At 32.8% G+C, this 15,510-nt stretch overlaps 1 protein-coding gene across 2 annotated transcripts in view; it reads right to left on the minus strand.

The window, feature by feature from the left end:
• PDS5B (PDS5 cohesin associated factor B) overlaps nt 1–15,510 on the minus strand; it is a 219,276-nt gene that overhangs the window by 34,271 nt on the left and 169,495 nt on the right. For both annotated transcript variants that reach the window (XM_051986480.1, XM_051986479.1), the window contains 2 exons: nt 14,556–14,679; nt 9,677–9,881 (listed from right to left, as the gene is read on the minus strand). In XM_051986480.1, the coding sequence (XP_051842440.1) occupies nt 9,677–9,881; nt 14,556–14,679 (329 nt within the window). The remainder of the gene's footprint in view (nt 1–9,676; nt 9,882–14,555; nt 14,680–15,510) is intronic.

Raw genomic sequence — 15,510 nt, forward strand, 5'->3', positions numbered from 1 at the left:
GGGGAAGAGGAGGAGGAAGGGAAAGAGGAAAGAGGAAAGGCAGAGGATAAAGGGAGAGAAAAAGATTGATTACTGGGGATACAAATTTTTAAAAAACCTATCTAAACCTTGCCTTCATAGGGCATAAGCAGCAAGGTGGCCCAATGGATTAAGCATGGGGCCCTCTGGAGTCAAGATCTGAATTCAAGATACATATTAGCTCTGTCAAGTCACTATTTGCTTCAATTTTATTGTAAATGGGGATTTTAACAGCACTATTCCCACATGGTCCTTGTGAGATCAAATGAAATATTTGTCAAGTGTTTAGCATATAGGAGGCATTTAAATGTTTGCTCTCTTTCTGATATTTAAGACTGGAGAGTTTAATGTGTTTTTATCCACTATTAAAAACAATAATTAATCTGTTAAATGTTTAAATTTCCCATACTACTTCTTTCATTCTTCAATATTGCTTTTCCTGCTCAAAGACTCCTCCTTATCCAGTTTAAACAATACTATGTTCCCCTTTTCTCTCTACCTTTCTTGAATTTTCCTTTTCTTCCTATTTACTTTTGTTTCTTTGTTTTCCTGCTCACAACATGCCTTGGGCATCATCTCCTCTCTCCACTTACAAAGCCACTATCCTAGTTCAGGTCCTCATGACCTGACCACTTGTCTAAACTACAACTAACAGCATTCTGATCTGATCTCCCCATCTTGCCTCCCACTCTAACCCATCCTCTACTAGCTTCCAAAGTAATGCAGAATTAGCCATACCAGCCTCTTTACTAGTGCTTTCTTCTCATCTCTAAAATCAAATATAAATCAATCTGTCATTTAAAATTCATCTCAACCTGGCCTCTTCCTATCTTTCCAGTCTCTCTATATACTTGCTTCCCTGAAGTATTCTACAATACTATTTTACTTGCTATTTCTCAAATATGACTTTCTATCTCCCATCTTGCACTGGCTATCCCTCATGCCTAAAACGCTTTTGTCTTTTAGTGTCTCTCTTTAGAATTTCTTTTATCTTTAAAGCATCGTGAAAATGACCCTCTCTGTAGATGGTCTTTTCTGGTGGCCCAGTAGCTTGTGCCTGCAATCTCCTCTAAATTTACCTTCTATGTTTTTCGTACTTCTATACATAGCATATACATACTATTTCTTCCATTAGGCTATATGCTCCCCAAGAACAGGGTAACAGGGAGCCACTGAAGTTTACTGAGTAACAGTGGATAGAAGGAAAGATAACCAATACAAAGGCAAGATGAGGTCTGCTAGAAAGTGATTAAGATGGATGCATTGGGCTCCTATTTTAAATGGAGTATCTAGGGGGAAACTCTTCATTATTCACCTTCCATAATCTCAAACAAGGAGGGAAGGTACACCAAGAGCAGGGGATTATTAAGATGATCTGAGATTCAAGGTTAATGTGATCTTACAGGATAATGAGATTCTAAAGAACAAAATGAAGTCTAAGAAAAAAGCTAGACTGGAAACAGAGGCCTTCAGAAGCATAAAAACAAACATCTGACTGGGGGACTCCATCCCAGCAGAAGAAATATTAATACTACTAACTTTGGAAATGAACTTGGTAAGATCAATACTATGCAGGATTTCAGCTAAATTGTGAGGCTAATCCCCCACTTCCCCTCTCCTCTCTGTGGTTTTGGGAGGGAAGTTAAGCCTCTGAGATATTTGGCAAGGCCCAAGAGGGGAAGAAAATGTATGTAACTCATATATGCATACACATATACACATGTACGTGTGCATGCATGTGTGCATGTGTATGTGTGTATGGATATATGGGAAGGAGGAACAAGAAAGGGAAAAATAGACCTGAATGGGACTGATTGGGTGAAGAATTTCTCAGTATTAAGACTAAGTCACATGATCTCAATTCCAAGTCTTAAATCCTGGGTTACAGGGAGTCACGTGGTCTCTAAAGGTCAGATCCTCCAGAAGTGCCACCATAGAAAGTGACATAACCCATAGGAAGCAGACAACATTGGTCAAGGATGGTTACTTCCTTTTAGTCCATTCAAAGAGGGGGTTTGGGCCTTTTAGTAAAAACTGAGAAGGCTGAAGCTGGGTCAGGTTCCAGGAACGCGTGACCCAGGTATGTGTCTGGGCCTCTCCCTGCAGGGATTAAATAAATTCTCTTTATACTTGAAGATGTCTCTAATTAGTTAATTTGGGAAAGGGGTCAAGCACCCATCCCACACAGACCCAATATGCTTTTATAAAAGCTACCTGATGATAAAGGGTTAAATGGAGCAGGAGGTATTAGTTGCTGGCTCCCTAACAAAGAAAATACAGAAAGAGGCTGCTCCAGAGACAACAGCAAAACAAGATACCCCAAACCCCAACAGAGTGGGGTCAAAACATACAAAAGAGCAACCAGGCCCAGTATGGCTGGACTGCAAAGTACCTAAAGACAACAAATAATGAAAGTCTAATGCGCTATATTAAAAGTACTAACAAAAATCAATCTGAAATGTCAAATCTCACTTATTGTTTCATGATGGAAAATATAAATGATTTTTAAAATAAAAAAGCTAGTAAACATAGAATAAGGGTCTGTTATAGTGTTGTACAACAGTCAGTTTCCCTGAACTGTTCTATCTCAGTTTCCCTGAATTGTTCTTTCTCAATCCCCCTGGTTACAACACTACCTCTCCCTCCTAATCATTAGATTTTAGGGCTGACTACTCTTAAGATTATGAACTGTAAAAGTTTAATCCAGATAAGGAGAAAAACCTTCTATCTTAGACAACTCCAGACCTTCCCAATTTATCAGAATATCCAGTGTCTCTCCCCATTCTGTCATTGTTCTTAATCCCAATTTATCAGAATTTATGGTCTTCACTCCCCACCCTGTCAGAACTGGATTTATGGTCCATTGCTGCTCTCAGTGCTCAGACTTTGCCCCTACTTTGGCTTACTCTGATAGCTTAAGAGCTACATGTATATCATATTTCATGGGAAACTCACATTCCCTACAGGATGCTTTGAGACATCAACCCTGGGGGTAACATACCCCTAGCACAATCTCTCACTCTCAAATAAAACATTAAAAACTCTCTAATCTCTATCTTGCCTCAGTTTCTCTGGCATTAAAATAGACATAAAAAATATAAAAATATTATTTAAGCCTATTATTAGGGAGGAAATAGTCTTGTTTTAATTAATATGGCTGCAGAAAAGCTAAGCAGTTTGATGAGATGCAAAGACTTATCAAGCTATTGTTAGAAAGACATTGTGTGAGACACTGAGAATACAAAGGAAAGACAAAATTGTCCTTCCATTCAAGGATCTTTTATTCTACTGGAATTGAAGTATGTGCTTAAAGCATTCTATACTATTTCCTAGTTAGAAATGAAGAGCATAGAATCTCAAGAGCTGGGAAAGACCACAGAGGTTATCTAGTCCAGCCTGTGTAGAAATCCCCTTTATATATGTTTAAATGATCTCTGCATATTCTGTCTTCAAGGATAGTTGAAAAACTCAAACTCTTGTAACAGTGTTGCTTTTTGTTTTACTTCTGTCAAACATTATTCAGCATTTTTGTTCCAAACAACTTAATTTTTCACTTCTTTAAAGAGCTACTCCCTCACAAATTCATTTTTTCCCTAATCTACTGTTTTTAAAATGTGCACTGAAAATTCCAATTTCTGACCTATATTCAAATATTCTCAATTTCTGCATTTATTTCTCTTTTGAACTAATCTGGAGAAGTTGTTATCTATGCCATCTGGAGAGTCCAAAGGATTCCTTTCAATTTTTTCCCCACCAGGCACTATTTAGTTTGATTTCCTTCATGATTACATGAAAAATTTTTAAAATTTTTGTTTATTCTTTGTTTAGGAGTTAGAATGTTTTCTGTTGACTGACTAATCAATGTGTGGGGATTTTATTGAAGATTTTTTTTCTTCTTAATATCTTTGGTGACTGAGCTTTTAAAAAAAAAAGTATTTTCCCATCATTCATTTTTAATATCTATCTCTTTGCTGCTGAGCAGCAAATCTCCCTGTGTTATAAGATAAAGAATTCAGTATCCTCAACCTTTGTTTTGAATAGCCTGAGGGGAACAATTCATGATTCTTGGTCTTTGGTGCCTTCCCAGGTTCTACCTTCAGGTTTTATTTCCTTCCCGGGTTGAGGAGAATTTTCATATACTTAATGAGGAATGTGGGACTCTCAAAGATTCACTGCAACAGTGACTGTAAGGTAGCAGCAATGTTTTTAACCTATCCAATTCTTTCTTTTTCTCATATAACTAAGCAGAATAAGGGCGGAAAAAAAGTCTTCAGGCAAAAGCCGCCACAACAATGTGAAGCCCCTTTCTACTACCCCAGAGTTGGAGCCTAGCAATACTTTGTTTGTCCATACTCCTGCAAGGGTTGTGTGTTGGCAGGTTGGGAAGAATTTAGGAAGTATAAGTATTATCTAGTGTTAATTTATAAGAATTTGATATTTTCAGAAATTGTCTTCTGTAAATTTAGTTGTAATCACTGTATATTTAGAACCCAATTCCTTTTATGGAAGATGAGACAATCATGAAACAAGTTAGAAAAAGTGAACAATCTGACCTCTACTATGTGGGTAACTAGAACAAGTCATGTATGGTTCCCAGTTTCTTTATCTTTAAAATGAAGTGGGTAGATAATATCAATGATAAAGCTCATTTTAGCTCTAAATTTATGATTTCTGAAATGTTGCCTTCTAGACTTTGCTAGAAAAGCTAAAATTATGGGCTTGTCTATTACTACCTTGTCTATTTAAGGCAGACAATTCCATTTATGGATACAGAATTACGGAAAATTTTTCATTACATTACAGCATGACAAACTGTCACTCAGTAACTTTCATCAATCGCTCCTCAAAGAAAAAGCCTAAAACCTCTTCTATATAAATGTCCTTCAAATATTAGAGAAAATCAGGCACAGAATTTTCTCTAGATTAAAAATGTGTAGATCCTGCACATTCCTAGAGGTTGAATTTTGACTTCCTTTAACATTCTTATTACCTCTACCCTCCAGTTATTGTCTTAACTAAAATTTGGCACCCAAAACCAAATACAATATACCAGATTTTTACCTCTTCATTTCCAATATTAAATCTTCTAATATCTTTCCTATATATCATATAATTACCAATCTTTCTGTTAAGTAGGGGAGAATACAGTTTTCTTATAATGTCCTTTTGGGGGAGGGGAGCACCTGGTAAGGGGTAGAAAACTACTATACTTTCAATTATATAGCTTAAGAGAGCATTAAATTTTTTAGCTGCCATATCCCATTGAATAAACTCATGCTAGTCTGATTCTTAGGCCCACAGTCTTTTTTCATAGAAATTATGGAAAACCCATTGCCTCTGACATCCTGTACTTAGCTATTTGTTTTCTGTTTTTAACCTGGAGTCAGCGAAACATAAATTCAAATCCAACCTCTAACATCAGTGAGTTGTGTGACATCTGGCAAGTTATTTCATTTCTGTTTCAGTTTCCTTATGTATAAAATGGAGATAACATCAACTATCTCAGAGTATTGTTGTGAGGATGACATGAGTTTATATTTGTAAAGCACTTTAAAGAACTATAGATGTTAGATAATATTATTTTTATTGTTATCATCATTATAGCTGGCCCATTAAAGGTACTGACCTCATTAGTCATTTTGTGACACAACAAATGCAGTTATACCTCCTAGCTTTGGTTCACATTTAAATTTAATAAGCATACCACCTATGACTTTTTAATCTTTAATGAAACTGTTGTGAAGAATTTAGCCAGAAACAGATTAAGAAAATCCACTAAAAATCTTTTGCCAACATCCTTAACACTGATCACTATTCTTCAGATGGTCATTTAACAAATTCCAAATCCACAAAACTCAATCTATAATGGGTGGAGGGAAGAAAGGCAAGAAGACAGCTTATTAAATGCTTACTATATTCCAGGACTACACTATGCTAAATGCTTTACAAATATCTCTTTTAATATCCAGCAAACAACCCTGGAAGGGAAATGTTATTACTATCCTCATTTTACAGCTAAGGAAACTAAGGGACTAGTTAAATGATTTGCCCAGGATCATATAGTTTTCTAAATATCTGACTCTGGATTTTACAATTTCTTTTTTCCTTGCTTTTTTATTATTTTTAAGTGTGAACTAGAATGCTTTCATTCTGTTAATGCCATTCATTCACTCATTCTGTTATCCAACTTGATCCATCTTTTGCTTTTTATTCTACTTCATCCACTGATTCTTTATAATTTCTTAAAAAATTTTAATCCTTACAGCTTTCATTACAAAATTCTTCATTAACTTTTCTTTAAAATTTTTTGGTTGTTATTTGTTTTTGGTGATAAGTAGTATAAGGTGCTATATATAAAACAGTATAACATGGTTTCATAGGTGGATGGGATAGTAATTATACCCTAATAAATGATTTTTTAAAAATTTACCCTTGCTACTGCTTTGTTTGAGAGGCAAAAAGACAAGTCTGTTACTATCTCTTAATTAAAGGACCATATCTCTGCAGATAGAAGGGACTTCAAAAGCCTTCTAGTCTACCTCCATTTTACAGAAAAGAAGAAAATGAGGCCCAGAGAGGGTTAAGCAACTTGACCAAACACAGAGAGCTATCAAAAGAAGCTGCCCTCTGACCTTAGGATCAGGACTCTTTTCCATCATATAATCACATGACAGGATTTGGACAGGACTGACAAGATTCATATTTTTCCACCATTTTATAGAATGCCTCGGAAGAATATTAGTGTTAAGAATTTTTTTAACTTCTTTTTTGTCTTATTTTTTCTCAATTACAAGTAAACAAAAATTAAATTAAAAAAAAATTTGAATTCTAAATTTTCTTTTCTCTTCCTGCCCTTCTCCTTGAGGAGGAAAACAATATATTATCCATGTGATGTCACAAAAACATATCTCCTTTTTACTTTCTAAAAAGCTTTTCATTTCACAGTAAAGCCAAGAATGTTTGCTACAAGTCAGTCAATAAGCAGCACTTATTAAATGTCTACTGTATACCATTAGAAACCACCAGAGAGAAATTTCAGTACAGAGCTGAAATTCAAAAGGTGAAAAACTCCAGATCCTCCTCTTTGTAATGACCTTGTTGTTAATCCACCAAAATAATCACTCAAAAATATTTGAGTGTACTAGTCACATAGAAATACCAAATAGATTAAACATGCCTATTGTTAATACTATAAAAATGCAGCTGGATAGATTGCTTATAAAGCCAGTATATTTTGGAGAAATATTGTAGGTTGACAATGAACTTGATCAGAACTGAACATCAGGAAGAAAGGAGGCTGAATTGTATTTGAATTTCAACTCTTAGAACTGAATTATTCATTAAATCACAAAAGTCAAAATAGCATTCTAACTGTGAAGCTTAAAATAGTATAGAAACCAAGTATAAGCATATATGATTTTGAGAGATATCATCTATTTCTTACATTATAGGAAGTTCTACAAATACAAATGCTATTTTATTTCCCTAACATTAAATAAATGAACATTGCTAAAAAACAATTACATTGTTATTTTCACTAAAATATAATTTAATTGCATTACTGAGAGGCAGCATGGTCTAACACAAAGGACACTGAAGTGTAAATTGTAAGGTAGATGATTGACTGCCTCAAATGTATCTTTTCCAGCCTTAAAATTCTATCATTTCAAATTTCTTCCAGTTTTATGGCTCAAATTTGTTTTTATATTTTAAACTATTTTCATATTAATTCAAATTTTTTCTATTTTTAAAAATCCAACAGTATTTTATTTTCCAAATACATGTAAAGTTAGTTTTTGACATTCATTTTTATAAAAGTTTGTGTTCCAAATTTTTTTCTCTCCCTTCTCCTCAAGACAGCAAATAATCTGATACAGATGAAACACATGCAATTCTTTTAAACATATTTCCATATTTGTCATGTTGTGAGAGACAATTAAGACCAAAAGGGAAAAAAATCACAAGAATGAAAAAGCAAACAAACAAAAAGTGAAAATACTATGCTACGATCCATATTCAGAGTCTCCACAGTCCTATGAGGATGACATTTTCCATCCCAAGTCTATTGGAATTCCAATTTATGTCCAAGAAAGAACATAGGTTTTAGAAGTCAGAGGAACTGGATTCAATCCCTGCCCCAATTACAGATTACCTGTATAACCTTGGGCAGTTCACTTAATATGCCCTTAATTCAGGTTTATCACCTGGAAAACGGGGGTGCTGAATTGGATGGTCTCCAGGTTCCTTTCCAAATCTAAATCTATTATCCTATAATCTTATGTTTTGATTAAATGAAACTAATAGAAAGGTGTTAAGAATTTTAAAGGTTATCAAATTAACAAAACAACACAAAAATAATATATTAGAAATATTTCATTTTAGAACTACAGACACATTTAGAGCAAAAAAAAAAAAAACATTGCTTGGCATTTCTTTAAAACTCTGGACCTAAAAGAATCTTTCCTCCTTGAAAATTTTGGAATATTGAGCAGTGTTACTTTTCTACTACTCATGTTTCATAACACTCTTTTAGCAGGAGGGAAAAAAAATTGTTTCTATAAAGCCACACCATTTTTCTTCCCTAGTTTACAAAAATTTTAAGGAATGGGATAAAGATCATCAGAAAACAAATCAGAAGGCAAAACAAACAAGATTATAAATCTTTCCTAGCTGAGCATTCAGTGTCCTTTGGCCAGATGTCCTTCAGCACTTGTTACTACATTGAAAAATCAAGCCTCTTCCTAGAATTCCAGTCTGCCCTTCTTAGACACCAGACTCCTCACAGCATCATGACTACTTGGGTCAGCAGTGCTCATCAAGAAATCACTCTTCTGTCAAATACTCAAATCCAGGACAATTTAGAGCAAGTCTAATCAAACCAATAAAAAATTTAGTCGTTGTTTAAATATTTTTAGAGGGACTCTGGTTATAATCATAACCCAATAAAGTATTAATTCAAATCTCACACTTCTGTACAGCACTGAACTATTACCCTGCTCAAACTCAGAAACTTCCTATATAATTTAGGAGCCAAAGATGTGGAATAGATTTAGACAACTGTGTATGATAAGATTAACAAATAATTTCTTATCAATTTTAATAATGAAGAAAATTAGGAAAGAGGATATTCCAACACCACCAGTCTATATAAATGGCTCATTTTTTTTCTTTGAAATGAAGTTAAGAAACAGTAGAGTTCATCCCAAAATGCAAATACTATCAAGAAGAGATGTGAAGTACACAGCCAGGAACAGAGAATATCTGTTCTCAATTAGTCAGGTGAAAACTATGATCAACAGTGATCAAAGCCTCTCACTTTAAGCTTTCTTTCAACTGAAAATTCTTAGATAATCTATAACCCAAAGAATATACCCACCTAGCAATAGTAGTTCTCAATATCCTGCTTTTTCTTCCTGGCCTTTTTTCTCGTCTCATCTTCCATATAAAAAGATAATGAATAAAAGCCTGACATTGAAATATTTGTGTCATTTATGTAAGCTGACTATATGAAATTTAAGTATTGAAAAAATTTAAATTTATTTACAGTAACAACAATTCAAGAAAGTAACTAAGCTTAGGTATGGGTTTATACAATTTTCAAATTATGTAAATTTGAAGTTTGCTTTATAATTCTGGAACACTTTCCCCATATTCTTACCACTAACTGCTGCATGTTGCTTCAGATATTCTCGTCTCACATTTATATTTTTCACCAGACACTGCCTGGCATGTGCTCTTCTCTCTTTCACTGGGTCTTTGGCACACAATGCACAGATTGCCATGTATTCAAGTGGTAACCGTAATCTGGAAAGGCCCTTGTGAAGTTTCTGAGCAAACACTTGTCTTACTTGGTAGCATTCATCCTAAGGGGAGGAAATAACATTCCTTTTATCATGGAAATAACTATTTCAAGAAAGTTGTTTGTTTAAGTAAACATACATAAAAACACATATTTATAGAAAGATGATTCAAAAAATCTTAGTAAAGCTTAAAGCCTAGTTATTTCAGAAGTATAAATACTACAAATTTCCAAAAATATCATTTGAAAGAATAAAACATTTTTATACTTTTTTAGCTTTGCAGATTTCAAATAATAAAATCTTAATTTATTTCCTAGGTGATATTTTTTCAAACCAGTAGAATGATAAAGTTAGTTCTCGCTACATTTTTTTGTGAGGTTAGGTCAAAACTGTCCATAAAGCATCAAAATTTCCTTGTTTGAATGATCTTAAGGCTGTAGTTACAAATGCAAACCTTTTAAAGTCACTGAGTAACAATTGATCAAAGTTTTTTTTACAAAGCTCAAAAATCAACAAGAGTAAAATACAGCACAAGATGGTGGTTATGTTGGATTTTAATTTAATATTTTTTTAAAATTAAGTATTAAAAATTTTTCAATTTTTTAAAAGTATTTGAAGCAGTTCAGACTTCTGAAGTTACTAAAGCCAACACTAAGACTTCTAGTATACCGTGTATATATGTGTTGTGCATAAGTCTACATGCACAGTTATTTGCTTCAATAACTGGGTTTTCTGTTTAACAAGCCAAGATGAAAGTAGTAATTTATCTTAGATGTTAATTTCAAGACTGTCATGCATATCTTGGACATGAACACAAACTTGGACAGTTACAAATTCTAAATATGGTTTGTTAAAATAAAAAAAAATTAGTGGATTTCAAAAGCTCATTTGACAAAATATTTCAACAAGCTTCCTACTTCTAGCAATTAATCTGGGACAAATTTCTTTTTTGTCAGAGGGAAGGGAAAAAAGAAATAAGGGGAGAATAATAATTATTAATAGTAATTAACACCATATAGATTATTCCATTTATCAGGCATATTAAAAGCATTTAAAATACATAATTTTTCTTCTAAGTTCATGATTTTTAGCTTTCGGCTTTAGAACTGGGTGAATGTGGTCATTTAATTTCTCAGACTCCGTTTCTTTTATCATTAAAATGAGGGTAATATTTGTTTTACCATCCATCTCATCGAGATTAAAAACCAGAAGTGGTAAATGATACTGTAATGTAAGCTATTTATTTAATTATCTTATTAACAAATTTACTGTAAATAAACCAAAGCTGAAATAAAATCCACTCTGTTAGACAAAGCTGAGCCAATAAATATAAAATTTTTAAAAAGGAAGTTAAAAAAGGAATTTTAAAAAGGAATTAAGAAAAAGGGTTACTGTACTTTACACTTACTCCTAAGAGAGATACCAATTTATTTCCAAAAGCAAAAAAACTTCCACATTTATGAATCAAAGTCGAAAGGTTTTGATGCTATTGTTGTAGGATGATTTTCCTGCCTTCAATATAATGCAAAGCTACAGAGAAAATTTATTATTCAGAACTTCAAGCTATCTTAGAACGGGGATTCTTAATGTGTGATTCATAACCTCGGCTTTTTTTCTTCAATATTTTAGCTTTCTTTATAAACACATATATTTTATTTTAGACATTTAAAAACATTATTCTCAGAAAGGATCCTTAGGCTTCATTAGCTTGGCAAAGGAACCTATGATACACAAAAATTAAGAATTAAAATTTATCTAGTCTCTATCCATCATAATATGAAAGTTTTTTTCACCTAACAGAAAGACAGAGGGAAGTTCTAGATTGGACAGGCTATGTAACAAACAATAAAGATGGCACAGGAAAAAAAGAGTAATCGCTGAAGATATTATTTGGATTAATATAAGAAGCAAAGAGAAGCAAGTTTGATTCTCCCAGGAGTATGTATATAAGAAAAGAGGATAAAGGTGTAGGACATGCTAGTATCCTGGAAAACATGGTACAGGGGAAAGTCTTCAGAAGAGCTGATCTGCAACTAAATATTTTCAGAAGGTCACTTAGCTTCTCTGTGTTTCTATTTCCAAGAAAAGGCTTCTAGGATCATTTACAGATTAAAGGCTGAAAAACATATGTCCATAGCTAAGTAGGTGTTTTCAAAAGTTGGTCTAAGGGAGTATCATTTTTTAGTTTGAATTTCACTAAAATAATTGATTTTTAAATCTCAATAATGTGGATAAAAGCCCATTTGTAATATTCTTATAAAACTGGAGCAAATTCAACTATAGAACAGCTATTTTGAATTTTAAAGAAACCAAATGTTTTATGTGATATCAAAAATTAGAAGCAGTTTATTCATTCACTATTTACTGTGTATATACTATGTGTGTATATTTTTATATATGCACAGAATTAAGTATAAGGTACTTAACTCTTTAAATACCAAAACAAACCTTATGAAGTAATTGAGAGCAAATATTTTCCTCAAATTTCTTAGGTACAGTAAATACCATTTGAATTGACTCTTTTTAAAATAAACTTTTTTAAAAAAATAAAATAAACTAAACATACTGTTAAATACCAAGAAACAATTAAATTTTGTCAGTTTCTATAATTTCCCACTAAGGTCCTATGGCTATCTTATAAGGCTATTTATGCTAAAAGAGTAAAAGTTGATAAAGGCACTGATGACAGGCTACATATAAGTATGAGCCAAAAAAAATATAAAGCAGTTTGAGGAATAGCCTAGTTCACCAGATGGCTGGAAACAAAGTATTTAATTTCAGCCATAGCAACTCATGAAATCGTTCAGCCAGGCATGTAAGAATTGTGGTCTGCACTGGTAGAGGGAAGACCCAAATAATGAAAAGACAGATCTGCCATGTCTCTTCTGCTTTACTATTTTTTGTTATAATTTACTTTTTCTATTTCATTAAAACATATTCTAATATCTAGAAGATTCTGTTGATTGCCAATGCCACTTAAAAACTTGAGCAATCAAGGCAACTGTTCTAGGACCCCTAACTAAACAACAAAAACTCCATTTATCATGGTAGAAAGAGTATTCAATTTAAAATGACCTAGTATTCAAATCCTAACCTGATAACCTGTGCAATTTTGGATAAGGTCACTTAATCTCTTTGTTTCTACCTTTATATAATGAGGGGATTGAACCAAATGACCTCTCTGGAACCTTTAAACCACTTAATATAATCACATCTGTCTGATGGTTTAATGTGTCAACAACTCTATTAAGCAACAATTCTTATTCTAATAAGCATTAATATAACATTAATCATACAGTATTACATACATGAATAATACATTTTTATATCAACTTTACTACTATTTGAATTACCACTAGTTGAATTCAAAAAACAGAAAAGGATGTTCAAAAATGCCTATTCGGAAATATGGCATTCATCATGTGTGTCTACAAGAAAACAATTTTGCTCAGCTCCACCAAATCATATATATAGATATACCCTATCAAAATTCATTAACTGGCTTTGCAATAATGCATTACTCGAATCTTTAGTAGACATTCTGACTTGAAGTGCTGGGTAAGCTACAACAGAATTTCAGGAAATTATGGTAAAATTTGGTGTTATTTCACACTATCAATTGTGTGACATATTTAGACAGTTTTCATTGTTTATTTTCATAATTTTCAAACATCTGAAACAGTGCAAAGCTTAAAATAGTGAGGCTCAATATATCAATTTGATATATGCCAAGCAACATTAAATATGGATATCATAATTACTAAAAGACAAGATGAAATGATAGGCAGTTCCTATAAAATTGGTAAATAAAACATTACTGACTCAATTATCTGACATTGACATAATTGTAACTTCCCCCAAACTTTATTTTTCTAGTCTAGTCTCCAATCTCTGAAACAAAGGACTCAAAATGATTTTAAGATTAGACAAAACATCATCTTAACAAAAAGTAGGACTAGACAATATTGCATATGCAAAATGAGAAACATTAGGTATCAAGTTCTGACAGAAACTAAAATCCACAGGATCTCAAAAATTACTGAAACATATAGAATTATATATGCAAAAGTGGAAGACAAGAGTATAAGATTTTATATGACTATAATGCATAAAATTCATGGCACTCTTAAGAATTTGTCTCTTTTTAAAAATATTCTAAAATGATAGTTCAAATATCATATTAAAAATTCACATAATAAATGCTCTTAAGTGTAGAAGCCAAAAAAATTAGTTCATTGTTTAGTTCATGTTTGATATTTTCTACTGAATCCCAATCAAAAAAATTCTGAACCTTATTAGATGATTTGATCAGATCAATTGCAATGGATTTTTTTAAAAAAGTATCTTTCCAAGAATTCAAAAAAATGGTATCAGACTAGAGTGATAATCATGCTATTTTGGTGGCCAATCATAAATTTTTATTTTTTCCATTCAGTGGACTTTGGCAACACTTAAATGGCCTAATACAGTTGTTTAAAAGTTTAATGTTTAAATCCAACTCTGACATTTGTCACCTGTATGGCTTTGGCCAAGGGTTGCATGTCACGGCACCAAAAGTTTCCTATTTCTCTAGATATGCTACAATGCAATCTGATATTAGAGAATCAAAAGTTCAGCACCACAGATTTAAAAAATAATTACAATTGAGTTAATTTACTAAGTTTTTAAAATCATCATTTTAGATAGAGTTTTTCTGACTGAAATCTATAGACTATAACACATAGACATTTTCCTTACATTGATAGCTAAAGCACATAACTGATATTGTTCTAATGTGATGATTTCATGATAGCAGGGTTCTTGGGCCAACTTCACGATCGCACTTCCAGCAGCCAGTCTCAGACGCGACATATCTGGTTTACTAAAAATAAGAAAGAAACATACATATTAGTTTTACTTTTTAACTTTTGCATATAATATTGCTATTTCCTGGATCTTTGTAATGACACATAACATTTAGTATAAAATCAGATTCTATACATCTCCAGCATATGATATAAGTATATGTCAATTTCATGCTAACACATTTTTTTGTTTTCCTCATAAGAAATTATTTTTTGGTAAACCTAAATCTGTAGGTATGCTATATGACTTTCAACATTGGTGTGTGTACATATGTATATGTATATGTGTGTGTGTGTGTGTGTGTGTGTGTGTGTGTGTGTGTGTGTGTGTATGCACCCGCATGCACATGCTTTAGTGGAGGTGTTAAATATGATAAATTAGCAAGTTTTAATTCCTAAGTAGTCAATTTACCGCCATATACAATATGAAATGGTGTGAAGAACTACAGATCAGTAATTTGGAAAACAGATCTGGTCAGAAAGATCTTATTTGACATTTGTAGTACATCATTTACCCCTTTTAAGTTTTAGATTTATCATTTATCTACAAATGAGATGGAGGAAAGGAAACAAATAATTGATATCTAATATGCCATGCCTAAATATTTATAAAATATCTTTTCTGAACTAGACTACACAGAAAGAGCTAGTGATGGACTGACTCAGCAAAGTTCTGAGATCAAGGCATACCTCTGACCTATCCTGGCTGTGTCAAGCCACATAACTGCTAATTCTCTAATCCTTTGATGGTCCACATTTTAATAAAAGCCGTATTCCCATGCCAAGCATTGACCAGAGATCTAACTCTCAAGTCAAACTATCCAAGTTTAAGTAAACATTCCACCCCA

This window comes from Antechinus flavipes, chromosome 3, assembly GCF_016432865.1.
Source record: "Antechinus flavipes isolate AdamAnt ecotype Samford, QLD, Australia chromosome 3, AdamAnt_v2, whole genome shotgun sequence".
Lineage (NCBI taxonomy): Eukaryota > Metazoa > Chordata > Mammalia > Dasyuromorphia > Dasyuridae > Antechinus > Antechinus flavipes.